The 17663-nt window shown below is 36.3% G+C and overlaps 3 protein-coding genes across 4 annotated transcripts; 2 read left to right on the top strand and 1 right to left on the bottom strand.

Moving 5' to 3' along the window:
- The first annotated feature begins 1627 nt into the window (after nt 1–1627).
- Nucleotides 1628–5958, top strand: LOC117632977 (histidinol-phosphate aminotransferase, chloroplastic-like). The gene is made up of 9 exons (XM_034366629.1): nt 1628–2023; nt 2825–2908; nt 3077–3231; nt 3366–3463; nt 3625–3733; nt 4010–4167; nt 4639–4781; nt 4907–5047; nt 5683–5958. The coding sequence occupies exons 1-9, from the start codon at nt 1787–1789 to the stop codon at nt 5812–5814; spliced, it is 1257 nt and encodes a 418-aa protein (XP_034222520.1). The 5' UTR covers nt 1628–1786; the 3' UTR covers nt 5815–5958.
- Nucleotides 5959–7229: 1271 nt separating this feature from the next.
- LOC117630919 (magnesium-transporting ATPase, P-type 1-like) lies at nt 7230–12103 on the top strand. Its single transcript, XM_034363786.1, has 8 exons — nt 7230–7642; nt 7747–7863; nt 8244–8470; nt 8552–8763; nt 8870–8972; nt 9209–9579; nt 10107–10599; nt 10801–12103. Exons 1-8 carry the CDS (start codon nt 7483–7485, stop codon nt 11947–11949), a joined length of 2832 nt encoding a protein of 943 aa, XP_034219677.1. The 5' UTR covers nt 7230–7482; the 3' UTR covers nt 11950–12103.
- Nucleotides 12015–17421, bottom strand: LOC117630920 (probable glucan 1,3-beta-glucosidase A). Of its 2 annotated transcripts, none has more exons than XM_034363787.1 (10): nt 16831–17421; nt 16575–16690; nt 16344–16463; nt 15453–15638; nt 14557–14715; nt 13840–14009; nt 13595–13747; nt 12809–13161; nt 12449–12628; nt 12015–12322 (listed from the first exon to the last, which is right to left on the bottom strand). In XM_034363787.1, exons 1-10 carry the CDS (start codon nt 16904–16906, stop codon nt 12237–12239), a joined length of 1599 nt encoding a protein of 532 aa, XP_034219678.1. In that variant the 5' UTR covers nt 16907–17421; the 3' UTR covers nt 12015–12236. The 2 variants fall into 2 exon arrangements, with proteins under 2 accessions (XP_034219678.1, XP_034219679.1); XM_034363788.1 differs by having other exon boundaries at nt 15453–15593.
- Nucleotides 17422–17663: the final 242 nt, after the last annotated feature.

The following is a 17663-nucleotide window of genomic DNA, read 5'->3' as shown; positions in this document are numbered from 1 at the left end:
TTATATAACAATTAAATTTTTTATTTAAATTTTGTATTCCTTTTTCCATAGTACATGAAAATACTGATAAAATGCGAATAAAATATGTATTATTGCACAATATTGAAAAAAAAAACTTATTCGTAAAAATACATATGTACGTATATAATATGTGAAAAATACATTTTTTTTAAACACATAACTTTTCATATAATTAAGAAGTGTACAAAAACATAAGTATTTAAAAATATATATACACACTGTATAATACGCAAATAATTTCCTAAGCATTTAAAAAATTAGGCTAAAAGTCACTTTTGGTCCTTGTAGTTTACCTCTTTTTCTCGTCCTTATAGTTTCAATTTGATAAATTGTGCCTCTATAGTTTCATAATTGTACGTAGCAATTCAAGAACAAGTCACGAATTCCATCAATTCCTTTCATGAAGTCAGTGGTATTTCCGTCCATTTTCGATTAAAAAAAATTAGAAACTTAAAGTTTATTTATTTTTAATCGCAAACAAGAAACATGCAATTGATTTATCATTGAAATGAAATTCCCAAGTGACCAAAGTAGCAAATAAAAGTAAGAGCATTCCAAATCCAGCTTTAAATTCATTAATCAACAAAACCTAAAGTCAAAATCTCGCTCAAGCATATCATCTTAGAGTTTTCCTTGACTTGATGGAAATACTCGTGACACCGTGGAAGAAATTCGTGACTTCTCCTTATAATTGTTACAATTATAAAACTATAAGGGTATAATTGACCAAATTGAACTAAAGGGATGAAAAGTGAAAAAGAGGTATCCTACAAGGACTAAAAGTGCCTTTTGGCCCCACGAAAAAAAAAAAAAAAAAAAAAAGAGGCCAAAAGTCACTTTTGATCATGTAATTTCAATTTTGTCAATTTTGCCATTGTAGTTTCGTATTTATAGCAATTCAAGGACATGTTAGAATTCTTTTCAATTTTTTTAACGATGCAAGGGGCAATTTTGTCAACCCAAAATTCTTAAGCGTAAAAGCTTGTCTGAAATTCTCACCATTTCATTTTAGAGTTCGAAATTCAATAACTAATCCCAATTTTTGAAGAACTCTAAACCCAAATGACCAATTTCAAGCCCTAATATGAAATTAGGGGAGTTTCAAACGAGCTTTTATGCTCAAGGATTTTGGGTTGACAAAATTGCCCCTTGCACCGTTAAAGAAATTGACAAGAACACTAACTTGTCCTTAAATTGCTACAAATACAAAACTACATGGTCAAAATTGACGAAAATGAAACTACATGGTTAAAAACGGTTAAAGTGGCAAATTACAGGGACCAAAAGTGACTTTTAGTCAAAAAAATTAGGGAGACTTTGAAAAAGGCCAAAGGAGAGAGAAATTTTTTAAAAGAAGTCAAAATTGACAAAATTGCCCTTATTTAATTTTGGATTTCTTAAGAAATCCTTTACATTTTGCATGTCTTTTGTTTGAAAACTTAGAAGTCTTTCTGTCTTTTTTGAAAAAGTTTTAGTTTTTTCTAAAAGTCAAAGTTTTTTTGTGGCTAAACCTAAATTTACTAAAACAGTATCAATACTATTTGTTTCACACGTGGCGCGAAAGCAATGGCTATTGGAAGGAAATCACATGTACCTTCCAACACCTAATCAATAGATTCGGTTTGAGTAATACCGTTCAGCCCTAGGACATTTCCCTCCATTTGAATCATACCCGTTTCCGCCGCCGCCGCCACCAGTCAAACAGCACAGGTTGTCACCGCCATCACCAACCTTCTCTCCGAGCCCTCATCCACCCGCGAGGTTAATGCTGATGGGTGTGATTGATATATACAACGCTTCCTCACTACGATTGACCAATATCAGCATCAGTCGCAGACCCAGTTGTGGAACTGAAGGGAACAAGAGGACGGTGGTGGCTATGGCTTCCACAACCCCTGTGCAGAAAAAAGTTAGTGAGGTTCAACAGCGTTTGACCGGTGACTCGTTCATTCGACCCCATTTGAGGAATTTGTCTCCTTATCAGTCCATTTTGCCATTTGAGGTATTTCAATCTAAACGCATCCTGTTCCCTCTTTGAATCGATTTGAAATCTTTTTTTTGGAGTTTTGTTGAACGTTTCTGAGAAAAATGGTGAATGAGGTCTGAGCTAGACTTGGTAATGCTTGATGCGGAGTTATAAAGCTCTTGCAATTTACTTTTTGGTGAAAATTGAGCTTATAGATAATTTTCTATTTTGTGTTTTAATTGTATATAATTTAAAAGGATGCAATGGCTTCTTATAAGTTTGTTTTTGTTTATCTCGATTCAGTTGTCTGTATACTGCATCTTATTTATAATTCAAGTTTGGCTTAAATGAGCCAGAAATTCAAGTTTGGTTGGGAAGTAATTTTCTGTGAACTAATATTTGATTTTAGCATCTGCAATGCATAATTAATATTAGTCAGAAATTTTTGAAAAAATTGATCTGGAGTAGCCTGTTCTTAATAAACCTGGATTGAATGCCAAAGAATCTCATGCTTGCATAATATATTTTCTTTTCTGCTTCAATGTACCTGATCTTGATTAATCTTAAATGTTATTTAAACAAGTAAAAGTTAGGTCTTTGTCCCGGTGGGGATTTTTCTCTTCTACTGTCGATGGTATTTTCAAAAATTAGTATTTATGCAGTCTGCTAAAGAAACAGTTAGTCTGGACTTTCTTTTTGTTTCTTCTGATTCCGGGGAATATGTATACATAATTGGTTCCATTATGATGGTTGTGTAGGTTGAATTAGACATCTCTCAGTAACTATTTCAATTGGTAAATTTCTGGCCTACTAGTGACTAAGTTTCTTTGGCTACAGGTTTTGTCGGCCCAACTTGGAAGGAAGCCTGAGGACATTATCAAATTAGATGCAAATGAAAACCCTTATGGTCCTCCACCGGAGGTTAGTCATATGTGCCACTGTACTTGGTTTTTAAGCACAATAATTTTTTATACTACAAATGATGTGGTGGAGTTATTTGTTTATCGGTTTCCAGTCTGTGTTAAGTGGCATCATGCCAAGCTTTTTAGACCCCTTTATGTCCTTACTGCAATTTCAGATTGTTTGTAGGTTTTTGAAGCTTTGGGTGCACTGAAATTCCCATATATCTATCCCGACCCTGAAAGCCGTCGGTTACGTGCTGCCCTTGCAAAGGATTCAGGGCTTGAATCTGATTATATTCTTGTTGGGTGTGGTGCGGATGAGCTCATTGATTTGATTATGAGGTTATAAATGAAACATTATGTTTGTATAAGATTCCAAACCATGCTATCCTTTTTTTTTTCTTTTTTTCTTTTTTTTTTGTCTATCAGCCCCTGATTTTGTCTTTCCTTTGTCCTTGATTAAAATATTGCTAAAGATGTGTGCTTGATCCTGGTGACAAGATTGTTGACTGCCCTCCAACGTTCACAATGTATGAATTTGATGCTGCAGTAAATGGGGCTTCTGTCATTAAAGGTAAAGATGGCATTCTGCTTAATTTTTTGTTGGTAATTTTATCTTAGAATATTTTTAACTTTTTATCCTTGAATACAAATGAAACTTTTGGTACCGCAGCTCTTGTACTTTGATGTACAGTATGTGTGTATAATCTGTAAGTGTTCATTGGAACCCTGCAGTGCCAAGGAAGTCGGATTTTAGCTTGGATGTCGACGTTATTTCAGAAGTTGTTGTACAGGAAAAACCTAAATGCATATTCCTCACTTCTCCCAACAATCCAGATGGGAGGTAACTGAAACTTGTTTCTTTCCATGCATAGTTTTGTTATTCTTATGTCCCAAGATTGAAATGAGGGCGCTTGTGTGTTTTATATTATACAGTCCATTAATGAAACTGTCTAGGCTACACACTGAAAAAAATTATTAATAAAATGGATAATCTATGGTATTAAGATTTGGAATTTGATTCTGAAGACTTTTTTTCCTTTTACATTAACAGAAACTGTATGGTTTCTAAAATATGAATTTTACACTAATTTTTCTTGTTCTACCTATTCTATGGCAGTATAATCAGTGACGAGATTCTCTTGAAAGTCCTTGAGCTTCCTGTACTGGTGGTGCTGGATGAAGCATATATTGAGTTTTCAGGACTTGAATCACGGATGCAGTGGGTGAAAAAGCATGAGAATCTAATTGTACTTCGGACTTTTAGCAAACGAGCTGGTATTCTTGATCTTAAATTTCTTGTTATAATTCTGGTTGGGTACTATTAACAGTATATTTCTAGCAATAAGATTTTTGTGATATGTTTAGGTACTATTTAGCCTGTCAATAAATTTCTACTGACAATATTTTGGTATCAAGCCTGTCAATAAGTTTCTAGTGAAAATATTCTATGAACAACAATTTCTTGTTTTCTTTTGTGAAATCATTTTCTTCTGAGAACTTGTATGTTGGTCGATATAATTTTGTTTCGGTACTGTTGACCCTGTTAATAAAAGAATTTATGATCGCAGTGGCATGGTTTTGGCAATACAAACTATAGTTCTCCTTTGGTACTGTTGGACCTGCTAATCAATTTCCAGTAACAGGATTTGCAATCCAAACTTTCATGTGTTGTATAAATTTTTAGTTTGTTAGTTTCAACCTTTTTTGTAAATGGTTAAATTTTTGTGGAATGTGAAAATGGTGCAGGCTTAGCTGGACTCCGTGTGGGATATGGAGCATTTCCATTGACCATCATTGAATATCTTTGGAGAGCAAAGCAACCATATAATGTGTCTGTTACTGCTGAAGTTTCTGCTTGTGCAGCATTGCAGAATCCCACCTATCTTGAGGTTATGAATCTTTGGATTTCTCCCGTTCCTGTTAATCTTAATAATTGAACTATGTCAAGACTAGGTCCGAGAAGGTATCATGTGTGCTTGTCACTATATTTAATATGGGTTTCAACATGTACCAGACTGTGAAAGACGCTTTGCTACAAGAAAGGGAGAGGCTTTACAACCTTCTAAAGGAGCTGCCATTTCTCAACCCATATCCAAGCTATTCCAATTTTATTCTTTGTGAGGTTACATCGGGAGTGGATGCTAAGAAGCTGAAGGTAGTTTTTTACTTCTTATAGCATGGCATCATCATCTTAGAAAACTTTTGGTTCTGCACCCAATGTGTTGCAATCCACCAATTCATATTGTTAGGGTTTCAGTAATAGGGGACTGAAATGCAAGCTTCAGTATTATAGAATTCTTGGAATATCCGCAGTTTTAGTAGTTCCCCTAAGTTGGAGTGTATTCTTCGTTGGACTAGTTATGAAAGCCAAAAGTCGTATATTTCAATAAATAACAAGTTGTATGAAATATAATAGTTATGAAGATTTCTCTAGGGAGTATATGATGCAATTCTTAGCTACACTTCACAGGGCTTGTCAAGTACTATTTAACAGGGCTTGCTAAGAATAGAGAATGTAGATTCTCAAAAAAGAATAGAGAACCTGAGAACACATTCGAACCGAATGCTAGAAACCATGTCAATTGTAAATTCGAAAGACAGCCCTGAACCTTTTGGTGTTACAGAAGACAGTTTGAGGTTGTATCATGTGCTATATATCGGGTTTGATTCATGGGCAGCCCAGAAAAATGGTTCTTAACCTGCTATTCACCACTAAAACTTGTATAACGTTTGAATCATGTACTCCTCTGTATTTCGTTTGAACATTCTATGGTTTCAATTTTGATACAGGAGGACCTAGCAAAAATGGGTGTGATGATTCGTCACTACAACAACAAAGAGTTGAGGGGTTATGTTCGCATATCTGTCGGGAAGCCTGAACACACGGATACGTTGATTGATTGCCTCAGACGCTTGTCTTAACGCAGTACCTTTGTTAGGCATCACTATGTGTAGATTGAATACATTAATAAGCCTTGTACTTTTTAACAGATTGAATTATATATGTGACTAATTCCATATGATAGAGATATTATATGCGTGTCTTAATTACCAGGAGGCAAAATAGTCTACAGAATTCACTCTTTCCTGTTATGGCTCCTTCAAACAGTTTTCTTCGTTTCACTGCAGTGAGTGAAGGATAGGAGTACGGAACCTCATTTGTTTCTGAAAGGCCAAAGATTCCAGGGTACATTGCATTGCATATAAATTAAAAAAATGTAACTAGAATATCTGCAAAAAAATAAAATAAAATAAGAACTAGAAACTCATTTATGATCATGGCAATCTCAATCATGTTTTGGATTTGTTAACCACTAGAATGGTTCTCCAAGATGCAAATATTAATTCTTAATCATACAATACATAAATGTAACTTTTTTCATTTTCAATTGAACTCTTGACTTATTCTAATTCTAATCTATTATCCCACATTCCCTCGCCATCGGAGTTAATTCCGATGACTTGAGAAAATAGTAACTTTCACATCATATTAAAGAGAAACAAGAAAAAGTCTCGTTAAAAAAGTAGAAAAGAAGTAACATTTCACAAATAATACCAAACTATTGGGTTATCAAAGTAAAATGCGGTCAATGTTTCAAAGAGAAAAATAAAATAAAAATGCTGCCAATGACTCAAATTGTATTGCCCAAAAATGTATAGTATATTACTATTAGTTATATAGTACAAGCCAGAATGAAGAATTACAGAGTCTGACGCCAAATACTTTAAATGTCCTGCCTCTGCTCTGCATGACATGGGATGAAAACCACTCCCCTAAATGAAAATGATGGGCAACATAATCATTATTGATCACCTACTTAAAATTAATTAAGTATGGCTAATCATGTATTCTTAAAGGAAACACAATTATATAACTTTAACACTTGGATGCTGGATAAATTTTATTTGTTTATTGTTCTCAAATGTTTAAACTACTTTAAATTGGGATGAAAAAGTAACTAAGACATAACTTTTAATGCTGTTTTTACTTGAATGGAGGAAATTATGAATCAGAGAAATTTTCAGTTGGAGAGAGAAGAATTGGAATTGGAGTATGAATTGTGGTGAAATCTGCATACTTTTTCATTCCGTATGTGTGATAAGAAAGTCATTATTTACTCAAAAAACCAATCAACCCAGCTTCTAACTTTGAAGTATTTGTCTGGGTTATATATGTCTGGGTTGAGTGCGCTATGACTTGGTTGACAGATATCTCAACAGGACAAATCTGTATTGACAACTGGCGATGACTTTGGGAGAGTCAGTAACTCAGCCAACTTTATAACCAACCTAACCGTCATCTGAAGTCTGGTAGTTGAAGCTACGAGGGAAAAGTCCTAGAGAGAGAAACTGATCCTAAAACCTCAGGAGAAGCAAAGAAGCTCCAAAAAACCACCCAAAATTCACACACAATTTATTTGTTTATCTCCTGTCTCTCTCTCTTCCTCTACCTTCTCTTCAAAGATCCAATCTTCAGACAGACCCTCCAATAAAAATGCCGACTTTCTCATCTTCTTCTTCTCACTTGTCCTCAGTCAGACAATTGATGTCTCACTCTCATTCCCAACTGCTACTGCTTAATTTTGTAACATGGGCTGGTTCAAAATCCCCTCCATTTTTACTTCATATAAGCACACCCCCCTTCCTTACTACAACCCAGCTCGCCAAAACTTGGTAAACAAATCCGAAACCCAGAAGGATGGCGCCGCCAACAAGGTCTTTCGATTTTTGCGCAGGCTTATGTCTGGAGGTTTGTTGAAGTTTTTTGCTTGTTCTGTTTTTATGCGTGAATGGATTTTCTTTTATTGGAGCTATTTCTGATGTGGGATTGTGCTGTTTCTGTGGAATGTGCAGGAAAAATTGATGGAGGGTCAAGGACTGAGGCAGAGGAGAAGCTCTACGCTTGGTTATACTCCTTGGCGCAGTCTGACAAGGATATGGTTTTCGAGTATGTTCGATCCACAGAAAGGGGTTAGTGTCCTTAGTTACTCACCTTAATTATCTGTTCTGTTTTTAGCCAAAGTTATTAGGGAATGAGAACTTTAATAACTTTGAGATTTGTTTTTCTGATAGATGCAAGTGTGTTTGTAAAAGAGACTGACTGAATGTATTACATGGTTGTCTCCATTGTTATACGGATGGTGATCCATAAAATGTATGGGGAAGTTAGTTGAATTTGAATTGCTTTATGAAATGCCAAGATATAGGCAAATTTCTCAGTTGAATTTGATAATTATAAGGCTAGGTTGGTACATTTTGCAGTATTTTCATGTAAGCACGAATTATAAGGCTAAAAGAAGTTGTGGCTCCTCGCAATCGTATAATAGCTCTGGAGTTTCACTTCGCTGCAGGATTAAGCTTTGCTGAAGCAGAAAGGAGATTGAAGGAAAACGGACCGAATGTTCCTATTGATTATTCTTTTCCAAGCTGGTGGCATATTTTGTGGAATGCTTTCTTCCATCCCTTCAATATCATATTGATTGTCTTGTCTGTAATCTCATACTTTACCAGCGACAGCCCGAATGGATGTATCATGCTTGTTTTGGTTTTCATAAGTGTCTCCCTCCGATTCTATCAGGTATTTCTTGCTTAGTTTGTTCAATCAAACAGGCTCCATATCTTTCAATCAAATGAGATTGATTTTCCATGTTCCTTTCAGGAATATGGCAGTTCAAAAGCAGCCATGAAGCTTTCAGAATTTGTAAGGTGCCCAGTCAAAGTTCAAAGGTGTGCAGGTAGAGTTTACCAGACGGAGCTAGTGGTACAGATTGACCAAAGAGATGTCGTTCCTGGTGACATTGTCATTTTTGAACCTGGAGACCTTTTTCCTGGTGATGTGAGATTGTTATCTTCGAAACACCTTGTCGTAAGGTACAGTGCCTATAAAGCTTTCTGTCTTATAAATGAGTATTTTTGAGTTCTTTTATGTCATTCTTCCTTTTTTAGATTAAGTGATCACTCCATGCTTCTTGAACAGCCAGTCATCATTAACAGGAGAGTCTTGGACAACTGAAAAAACTGCTGATATCAGAGAAGATCAAAGCACTCCATTGCTTGATCTGAAGAATATTTGCTTCATGGTATGTACAGTAAGGCCTTAAATTGTTCAAATTATGCCGGAACATTTCAATACCGTACGCGTAACATCAGAGGTTGCAACTCTTAAATTGCAAAAGGTTTGGGATTAAGACTTCATTAATGGGATTTCTTTCAAAAATTTCATGATTAAGTAGGAATTTCCTGCTTAATATGTGTTGGTAATTTTGCATGTTACTGAACAATTATATAATTTCCTGCTGTTATATAAAAAATTCAGGGGACGAATGTGGTATCAGGTGGCGGAACTGGTCTAGTGGTTTCCACTGGATCTAAGACATACATGAGCACCATGTTTTCAAACATAGGGAAGAAGCAACCACCCAATGATTTTGAGGATGGTGTCCGCCGCATATCTTACGTGCTGGTTGCTGTTATGCTAGTTGCAGTCACCGTCATAGTTGTAATTGATTACACTACATCTCATGATCTGACTGAGAGCTTCCTTTTTGGAATCTCGGTAGCAAGTGCACTAACTCCTCAAATGCTTCCCCTCATTGTTAACACAAGTCTTGCAAAAGGAGCACTTGCTATGGCCAAAGACAGATGCATAATCAAAAGCTTATCTGCAATACGAGACATGGGATCTATGTGAGTATATACATAACTATATATATATGGACATATTTGTGTGGAAGGATAAATCTTACCACAAACTGATGAGTGCCTGAAATGATGATGATTTGGTGGCTTTTGGAATGGATAGAATCGGGGGGTGATGTTGACTTAAGAGTGTAAGATTTAGATAATTAACACACAAATTCACCGGTACTTGACTATATGATGTTAAACTGAAGTGGACCCATTGTGGCTCTGAATCCAATTCTCTTTTATGCTGAAATGGAGATATAGTTAAAAACTTGACAAATTGTAATGTAGAGCAATGCCTGATCTGAATTTCAGAAAACTATTTTAAGTGTTGCATTGTGCTATCCTGAAATTCTCTTGCGTAATAGAATTGTAGCAGCCAACTTGCCTTCCATTTGCAGAAAACATGAAAGAAAACTAGGTAGAATATGTACTCTTGCATATCGGTTTATCATTTTCTGAAATTTATTGTCATAGAAGTTTTTGAACTTGAACTTCCATATTAATTTGTTGTGTTCTCTTTGTTACAGGGATATCTTATGCTTTGACAAGACTGGTACACTCACCATGAACCGTGCAATAATGGTTAATCATCTTGACAGCTTGGGGTTATCCAAAGAAAAGGTTTTACAGTTTGCTTTCCTTAGCTCCTATTTCAAGACCGATCAGAAGTATCCACTCGACGATGCAATTCTGGCACATGTATATACCAATGGATACAGGTTCCAGCCATCCAAGTGGCAGAAATTAGATGAGATTCCTTTTGATTTCATAAGAAGAAGAGTGTCTATTATCATGGAAAGAGAAGCAGAAGACAAAAGCCGTCATAGTTTTGAGAGAGTCATGGTGACAAAAGGAGCTCTGGAAGAAGTAATGAAAATTTGTTCTTCTATAGAGGATGTTGACGGCGGCACAAATATAACGTTCACTTCTGAACGCTACCAAAGGATTTTAAATATGGTTGAAGAAATAAGCAATGAGGGACTAGGAGTTATAGGAGTAGCAATAAAGAGCCTTGATACGGTATGTCTGGATTTCTTTCTTACTCAACTTCTGCATTTAATGAGTTCAAGTGCATTTGCTTCTTTCAAAATTTTATATAAAGTCCTTGACCTTGGTATTTGCTGAACTCGATCAGAGATGTGAGAACGGCACACCAAAAAGAAAAAGATTTCTGCTACCTTTATAATGTTTACTAACATGAATTCTTTTGTGATAATGCAGGAAACAAGTTATCAGCGCAAAGACAATGATGAAACTTTTGAATCAGACATGGTTTTCCTAGGCCTCATAACGTTTTTTGACCCACCCAAGGACTCAGCAAAGCAAGCTTTGTGGCGGCTGGCAGAGAAGGGAGTGAAAGCAAAAGTTCTAACAGGTGACTCTCTCTCCCTAGCTATAAGAGTTTGCAAGGAAGTTGGTATCAGAACAACCCATGTAGTTACAGGGCCTGAGCTTGAGCTACTCAACCAGGAGTCATTTCATGAGACCGTTAAAACAGCAACAGTACTAGCTCGACTCACCCCAACGCAGAAACTCCGAGTTGTGCAGTCGTTGCAGACGGTTGGTAATCACATCGTTGGCTTCTTGGGGGATGGAGTAAATGACTCGCTTGCCCTGGATGCAGCCAATGTTGGTATATCAGTTGATTCAGCAGCATCAGTAGCAAAAGACTTTGCTGACATTATCTTACTGGAGAAAGACCTTAATGTCCTCATCGCCGGCGTTGAGCATGGTCGGCTCACATTTGGGAACACAATGAAGTACATAAAAATGTCAGTTATAGCCAACCTAGGAAGCGTTCTCTCAATTCTCATAGCAACCGTGTGCCTCAAGTATGAACCGTTGACTCCTCGACAGCTTCTTACACAGAACTTCTTGTATAGTGTGGGCCAGATTGCAATCCCATGGGACAAAATGGAAGAAGATGCTGTAAAAGTCCCACAAAAATGGTCCCAGAAAGGCTTACCCATGTTCATTTTGTGGAATGGCCCTGTATGTACTATCTTTGATGTAAGCGCACTTCTGTTCCTTTGGTTCTATTATAAGGCAGATGGTGTGGATGACAGTATGTTCTTCCATTCTGCTTGGTTCATTGAAGGGCTTCTCATGCAGACTCTAATTATCCACCTGATCCGGACCGAGAAAATTCCCTTCATTCAGGACCTTGCCTCATGGCCTGTGCTCTGTTCTACAGTTCTGATTTCTGCCATTGGAATTGCAATTCCGTTCACACCAATTGGGGACGTGATGGGATTTGTTGAGCTTCCATTATCCTACTTTGGATTTTTGTTGGTGCTTTTTATAGGATATCTTTTTGTTGGCCAGGTGGTCAAGAGAATCTACATTATGATTTATAAAAGATGGCTTTAGTTAACTAGAAGAGTGATTTTAGATGAGATTCATGTTTTGCACAGTAGTGTGAGAGATTAGGAAGAAAATTTTCTCATATATCATTGACAAAGAGTGTAATACATATAGCCTCAAATTTGTTACAGAATCATTGACATTTTCTGTCCGTCCACAATTTTATTGGATCTGCAATTTTGCAAAACAATATGAAACAATATGAATGTGATGGTTGAGCAGAAAAGAAGAAAATCTGCATTTAGATATTTCTCTCCAAGTGGTGAGCCGTGATGTATTTCAGGTATGATTTGTCACAAAGTATGATGCAGACAGAACAACACATACATCAAGCCCAGCAACACTAAACCGTTAACATTCTGTTTCTTGGGTGAATTACCTGCATAGATATAAATAATTTTCTGCTAACATGTTGATGTAATCAAAGACTAATTCAGTACGGTTTACGTGTGTGCCTGCATTGGTGATGTTATAGCAAAAAGAACAAATAAGTCTAGGCAATTACCCAATTGGAGATAGTTGTTCCTTATGTTCCATTCAAAATCCCAGTGTGGTCTGTCATTTTTCAATGTCCAGTAAGCCCATCCAAAGGAAGCAGCATTATAAACCTCTAATTGGACCCTCCCAAAGTCTTGATAATCTTTCTGAGAGCCGCTTGTCACGTTCCACTCGTTCACCCACTCTCCTACAAACAAATCCAGTTTTCAACTATTATAGCTCATACTACTTGAAACCTATAGAAGATAAGTTTTCAGATAAAAAAATCTTGATAACTTATAGGCTCGGATTTCATACCAGAACCAAAATATAAGACCTTGAAGTGAAAAAAGTTTTCAGGTGAAGGGAATTGGGGATATTGCCTTACCAATAAAAACAAGTGGACCATTTGCACTGTTCAGGGCCTCCAATTGAGTTTCCCTGCTCTTGTATATGAATTGTATATTATCCACAGCGCTCATATTAACAAAGAAATTATCAAAAAGATTGTAATAATGCAAATCCACCACTAGATTACGCGAGCCTATGTTAGCATGATAAACTTCCGATGGATCTGCATTGCCAATTCTTTGGCAAACTATTACATAAGCTGTTGATGAGTGTTTCCGAACAGTTTGATAGCCTTGATTGTAATATGAAACTAAAATATCCAACGGAACTGTAGCTGCAGATGGTTCATTTAGAAGCTCAATTCCCAGCAGAGCAGGATGTCTTGCATACCTGCAAATGAAAGAAGTCATGTTGGGCATGCTTGAACTATTGAGGGGCCCTGAATTAAAGCAGTAGATATATTCAAATGCTTCAAAGCTACAAAGTGTAAGGAAAACAAAAATGGAGATTACTTTCAGGCGTGTTAGCGAACATTGTTCGATATAAAATATTACGAGGAAAACCTAGAACACGTTTGCAACTTGCATAACATGTGTCTAGACATGTGAGGTTGTGTGTGAGAAACACAGAATGAATAGGCATCCCTGAATTGCACACTCAAAGATTCAGGATGGTAAATTAGTGGCAAATTACGAAACGATTTGCATGCTTACCTCCACCATTATAATTTTATCTGTTAAATAATATTCAAAGGCATATGCAAGTGTGTAACTCTCTAAGAGGTTACAGAGTGTAGCAATTCAAAAACACATCAAAAACATACCTGGAAGCTAGAAAATCTATAACGTGCAGTGTTTGTGAAATGTAATCTGGATTAGGCCAGTCTGATGAACCATCTCTACTAGCACTATGTTCCATCCCGTTCTGGGAGCCAGGAGCCGCATGAAGGTCAATTATGCACTTAATATTATAGGCTCTGCAGGACAGTTCTAATGTATGACACCAGAACTGAATGTGATGTTTTAACTATTAATAGTCTGAACAGAATTAGGTGAAAGAAAGACCTACTGTGCCCATGAGAATGCATTATCTAGAGCTTCCAAAGTTCCACCAATAAATGGTGCGGGAGGATCAGGATCATAAGCAATCCACCAGCCAACAGGAATCCTCACAGTGTTTATTCCATGTTTATACAGAAAATTGAAATCTCTTATAGTGATGAAACTGTTTCTATGTCTCTACAGTTTAAGAAGGTCCCAATATCAAATAAAAAAACAGAAGAAAAAAGCAATAGGAATCAGATGCTCTCATCAAACAAGTATAATGCCCGAATATTCAAATTTACACACAAGAACATATAATCATTTGGCACTGACCAATGAAGACAATATCCACAAATATAACAGAACAAGAAACTTGAGGAAGCAAAAGTAGATGACAGCCAAATTCAGATGCCAAATATGTGCAGACAAGGAATAAATAGGTACTAAAATTGCAAGGGTCAAATCCTAAAAATGTTTGAATATCTTTTCTATCATCCGTATTTCAGTAAAATTTATTCTCCCATTTTGAACATTGCTCTGCCATTAATAGAATCAATAAAGTAAAAGAAAAGCATATTATACACATCCTTCTAATTGTTTCCCTTTTTCTAGATTTGAAAATTATTGCCGCTTTGATTCTGACATGTACGTGCATACCATTATAAAAAGTTAATCAAATCAAATAATATAGAGGATGTAAATCACCCATTATAATGGCAGCTAGAAAGTAACATACAGTTACCTTAAGAACCTCTTTGGCCTTATTGTGTGCATATCCATTTGCCAGCTGGTAATCTCCATGCAAATTATTAGAAACAATGGTCATTTCAAATGTGGCTGCATTATCATCCCATCCTGGCTTCCCTGGATAGTCTGCGATGAGCTGATTTTCCACTGTAGCCTGCAGGTGATAATGCTTTATTATTTAATTCTTAGACAGTCACAGTCTATAAGGAAGCAATCAACAATGAGATAATGATTCTTAGGTGCCATGTCAATAGATCCCCAGCAAAATAAATATTCATAAAATCAGCCCCATGCTAAGTGGTGACATGAATATTTTAAGGGCATACTAGAGAACTTTTTCTACGCATTCCTTTGGTAATGACATTGTGGAAAAATTTCTCAAATGTTCATAAAATTTAAGAAAAATATCAACTGTAAATGGATAATTAGGGATTCACTCGTTTCACAGAAATTTCATGCAAGCCAAACAATTGAAATTTTCTTGGAATAAGTCACCTTCAGAAGATTTTTTCTGCTTTGAGTCATTTCTTCAAAACAAATGGACCAATGGAGCATAAGAATCTCAATTACCCTGATTCAAATTTCTCTTAAATTTAACTGAAAATTCTGAAAAAAATCATCCTTACTTGACATATCAACTTATACAAAATGTTTAAATCAGAAAATTAACTATCCCAAAATATAAATGATTTCCCAACATAAATATTTCATGCTGAGAAATCCGAGATTGACAACTGTTTCACAACAGCTGAAAAATTCTATAGTCGAAGGTTTTAAACCTGCTTTTAGATGAATAGTGGTAGAACTAATAGCATGAAAACACATAATTCCTCACTCTAAACGTAATAATGTGGGTCTTCTTCATCCTTTTCACAGTAGAAAGGATCATACCTGCAAATACGTACCACTCATTGTTTTGATGTGAACTCTGCCATTGTTATATTTTTCAATGTAAAAGGTTTCTAATGTTGAAGGTGATTCTGCAGTTGCAGAAAAAGAGCAACCTTCGCCATCGCATGTTAGAAACTGGCCCTGCAAGGTGCGGAATTGAAATTCTGATTCAGAAACTCTCCATAACTGCAAGAAAACAGAAAACACATAGCATAAGCATGAGTAACATGAACCAAAATAAACTGAGGACCTCAATTTTCTAGAGTCCAATAAGCATACATTTATAGTATATATAGTTAACTCCCCTGCCTTATAATACAGAAACCAGAAAGAAGAGAGAGAGAGAGAGAGAGAGACAGAAACCAGAAAGAAGAGAGAGAGAGAGAGAGAGAGAGAGAGAGAGAGAGAGAGAGAGGGAAGCTATTTTGAACTGTAACTATGTAATAAACGGATTTTTATTTTCATTACCAACTCAAAAATCTCATACTACTAACGCTGAAAAGTCTTTATCTATAAAGAGCTAAATGTAAGGTGTTTGATATGCCAAAGGTTTTACCTTATGCTAATCATGTAGCAAACTCTACCAAGTTAGGATAAGGGTTGCTAGCTCTTTCATGAGATCAGTGGCCCCTTTACCCAACAACCGCTTCAGATTTCTGAAAAGGGGATTGAGAGGAAAGATAGTTTTTGCATGAATGTTTTTCAGTTCTTTCAAGTCATTATGGTTCTAGTCTGTCCCTCCTATTTCTGGGGAAAAACTGAGCATAAGGGCTTAGGAAGTGAGCAAAAGGGCTTAATGGATACTTTTAATCGGACAAGACTCAAGATCTATTTATAAGTTAACAATCAACAGAAAACTACTGGCATAAACTATTTGATCAGGCATCGTACCGTAAAGGTTTCCCATGAAGATGCAACTTCTCTACTAACCGAGACGTTCATCCCTCCCCCATTCTCCGCAGAAACATACTTCTCCAAGGTCACTGACTTCAGTTGTACCTGTGTTCCATCCTACATTTCAATATCCACAAATGGGTCAGCTTAAACAATAACGAAAACCCAGAAGACAAAAAATAAAAGAATTCTGAAGATAAAACAAGGAAATCTAGAAAGAAAACTCACCAGCATGTCTCCATTGGGAATGCCATCAAAAAGTGAAGGCTTAATCCAACCTTCCACAACCAACCATCCTCCCAAGTTCACTCCTCTCACTTTGGAGTCCCCATGCAATCCCTCCACTTGGATCAACAATTACAACATATAACATTTAGAAAGCAAAAGAGAATGAATTCTGCTTCATATTGATATGTTACAAGATTGAGCATGTTCAAGACAGAACCAAATAATTCAAAAAATTGAAGCATTGGAGTTCACCTACCTGAGTATACTCCGGAGAAGATGAGCCAAGAGCAGAATAGAAATGTGCATACCCATTTGGTAAGAACAAGTTCCATGAAGAATGCTGGCTTCAAAAGCACCGAGAAAGCACAAATATAGAATCCATCCGCAACGAAAGATAAACCCCAATAAAGTATGAGAGCTTATTTTAACCCCCAAAACCCCACCTGGGAGAATCGTTGTAGTTCCTTCCTTATCACCCAATTTATATACCAAATTCAACTTTGTAGACAAGCACAAAGATCACTAGCAATGCTCTTCGCATTAATTTAATTTAACATAGGCTTAATTGTTACACTGCATCCTAAAATAATGCAACTCTCATTTTTCTCTCTTAAAGACTTTCTTTTACCAAAGTTTGATGTTTCACGTTGCCTTTTACCATCAATTCTATCCAAACGTCCTTTAAGTTTGACGAAGTAGCAGGGGTGTTTTAATATTTTTGTGCACCTAGGTAATTTACTCTAATTTGAGTGGGTCATGTGGCAAAGTGGAGCTTACCTCCGACATGGATAAAAAATTAATAAAAAATTAGTTATTTTAAAAATTAAAATACAAACATAAAATTGAAAAAAAAAATTTCCCTTCTCCCCCAGTCGCACCAAATCCACCCCCACCCACCTCCTTCTCAAGCGCCGAACCTAAAAACCCATCGCTCTCTACCCCCCTCGAGTTTAAGACAGCTTGCATAGGGGGATAGCTAAGGGTCTGTAAACTAGCGTTATAACTCCTTCTTTTAGGGCATGTTTGGTACACCTTCTAGACTTGGACTGGCTTGTATTAACTTTTTATCCCATGTTTGTTTTACTCGGT

Source organism: Prunus dulcis, chromosome 6, assembly GCF_902201215.1.
Source record: "Prunus dulcis chromosome 6, ALMONDv2, whole genome shotgun sequence".
NCBI lineage: Eukaryota > Viridiplantae > Streptophyta > Magnoliopsida > Rosales > Rosaceae > Prunus > Prunus dulcis.
The sequence above is the reverse complement of the archived record's forward strand: the minus strand, read 5'-3'. Positions and strand labels throughout refer to the sequence as shown.

Bases quoted from the DNA above. Each gene is read 5' to 3' on its own strand.
- LOC117632977 (XM_034366629.1), top strand. From the start codon at position 1,787: ATGCTGATGGGTGTGATTGATATATACAACGCTTCCTCACTACGATTG. The intron at 3,464-3,624 runs GTAAAGATGGCA...GGAACCCTGCAG, and splicing joins TGGGGCTTCTGTCATTAAAG to TGCCAAGGAAGTCGGATTTT. The intron at 4,168-4,638 runs GTATTCTTGATC...AAAATGGTGCAG, and splicing joins GACTTTTAGCAAACGAGCTG to GCTTAGCTGGACTCCGTGTG.
- LOC117630919 (XM_034363786.1), top strand. From the start codon at position 7,483: ATGGGCTGGTTCAAAATCCCCTCCATTTTTACTTCATATAAGCACACC. The intron at 8,764-8,869 runs GTACAGTGCCTA...CTTCTTGAACAG, and splicing joins TCGAAACACCTTGTCGTAAG to CCAGTCATCATTAACAGGAG. The intron at 10,600-10,800 runs GTATGTCTGGAT...GTGATAATGCAG, and splicing joins CAATAAAGAGCCTTGATACG to GAAACAAGTTATCAGCGCAA.
- LOC117630920 (XM_034363787.1), bottom strand. From the start codon at position 16,906: ATGGAACTTGTTCTTACCAAATGGGTATGCACATTTCTATTCTGCTCT. The intron at 16,464-16,574 runs GTGAGTTTTCTT...ATTGAAATGTAG, and splicing joins TTCCCAATGGAGACATGCTG to GATGGAACACAGGTACAACT. The intron at 14,010-14,556 runs GTAACTGTATGT...CTTAAACTGTAG, and splicing joins AGGCCAAAGAGGTTCTTAAG to AGACATAGAAACAGTTTCAT.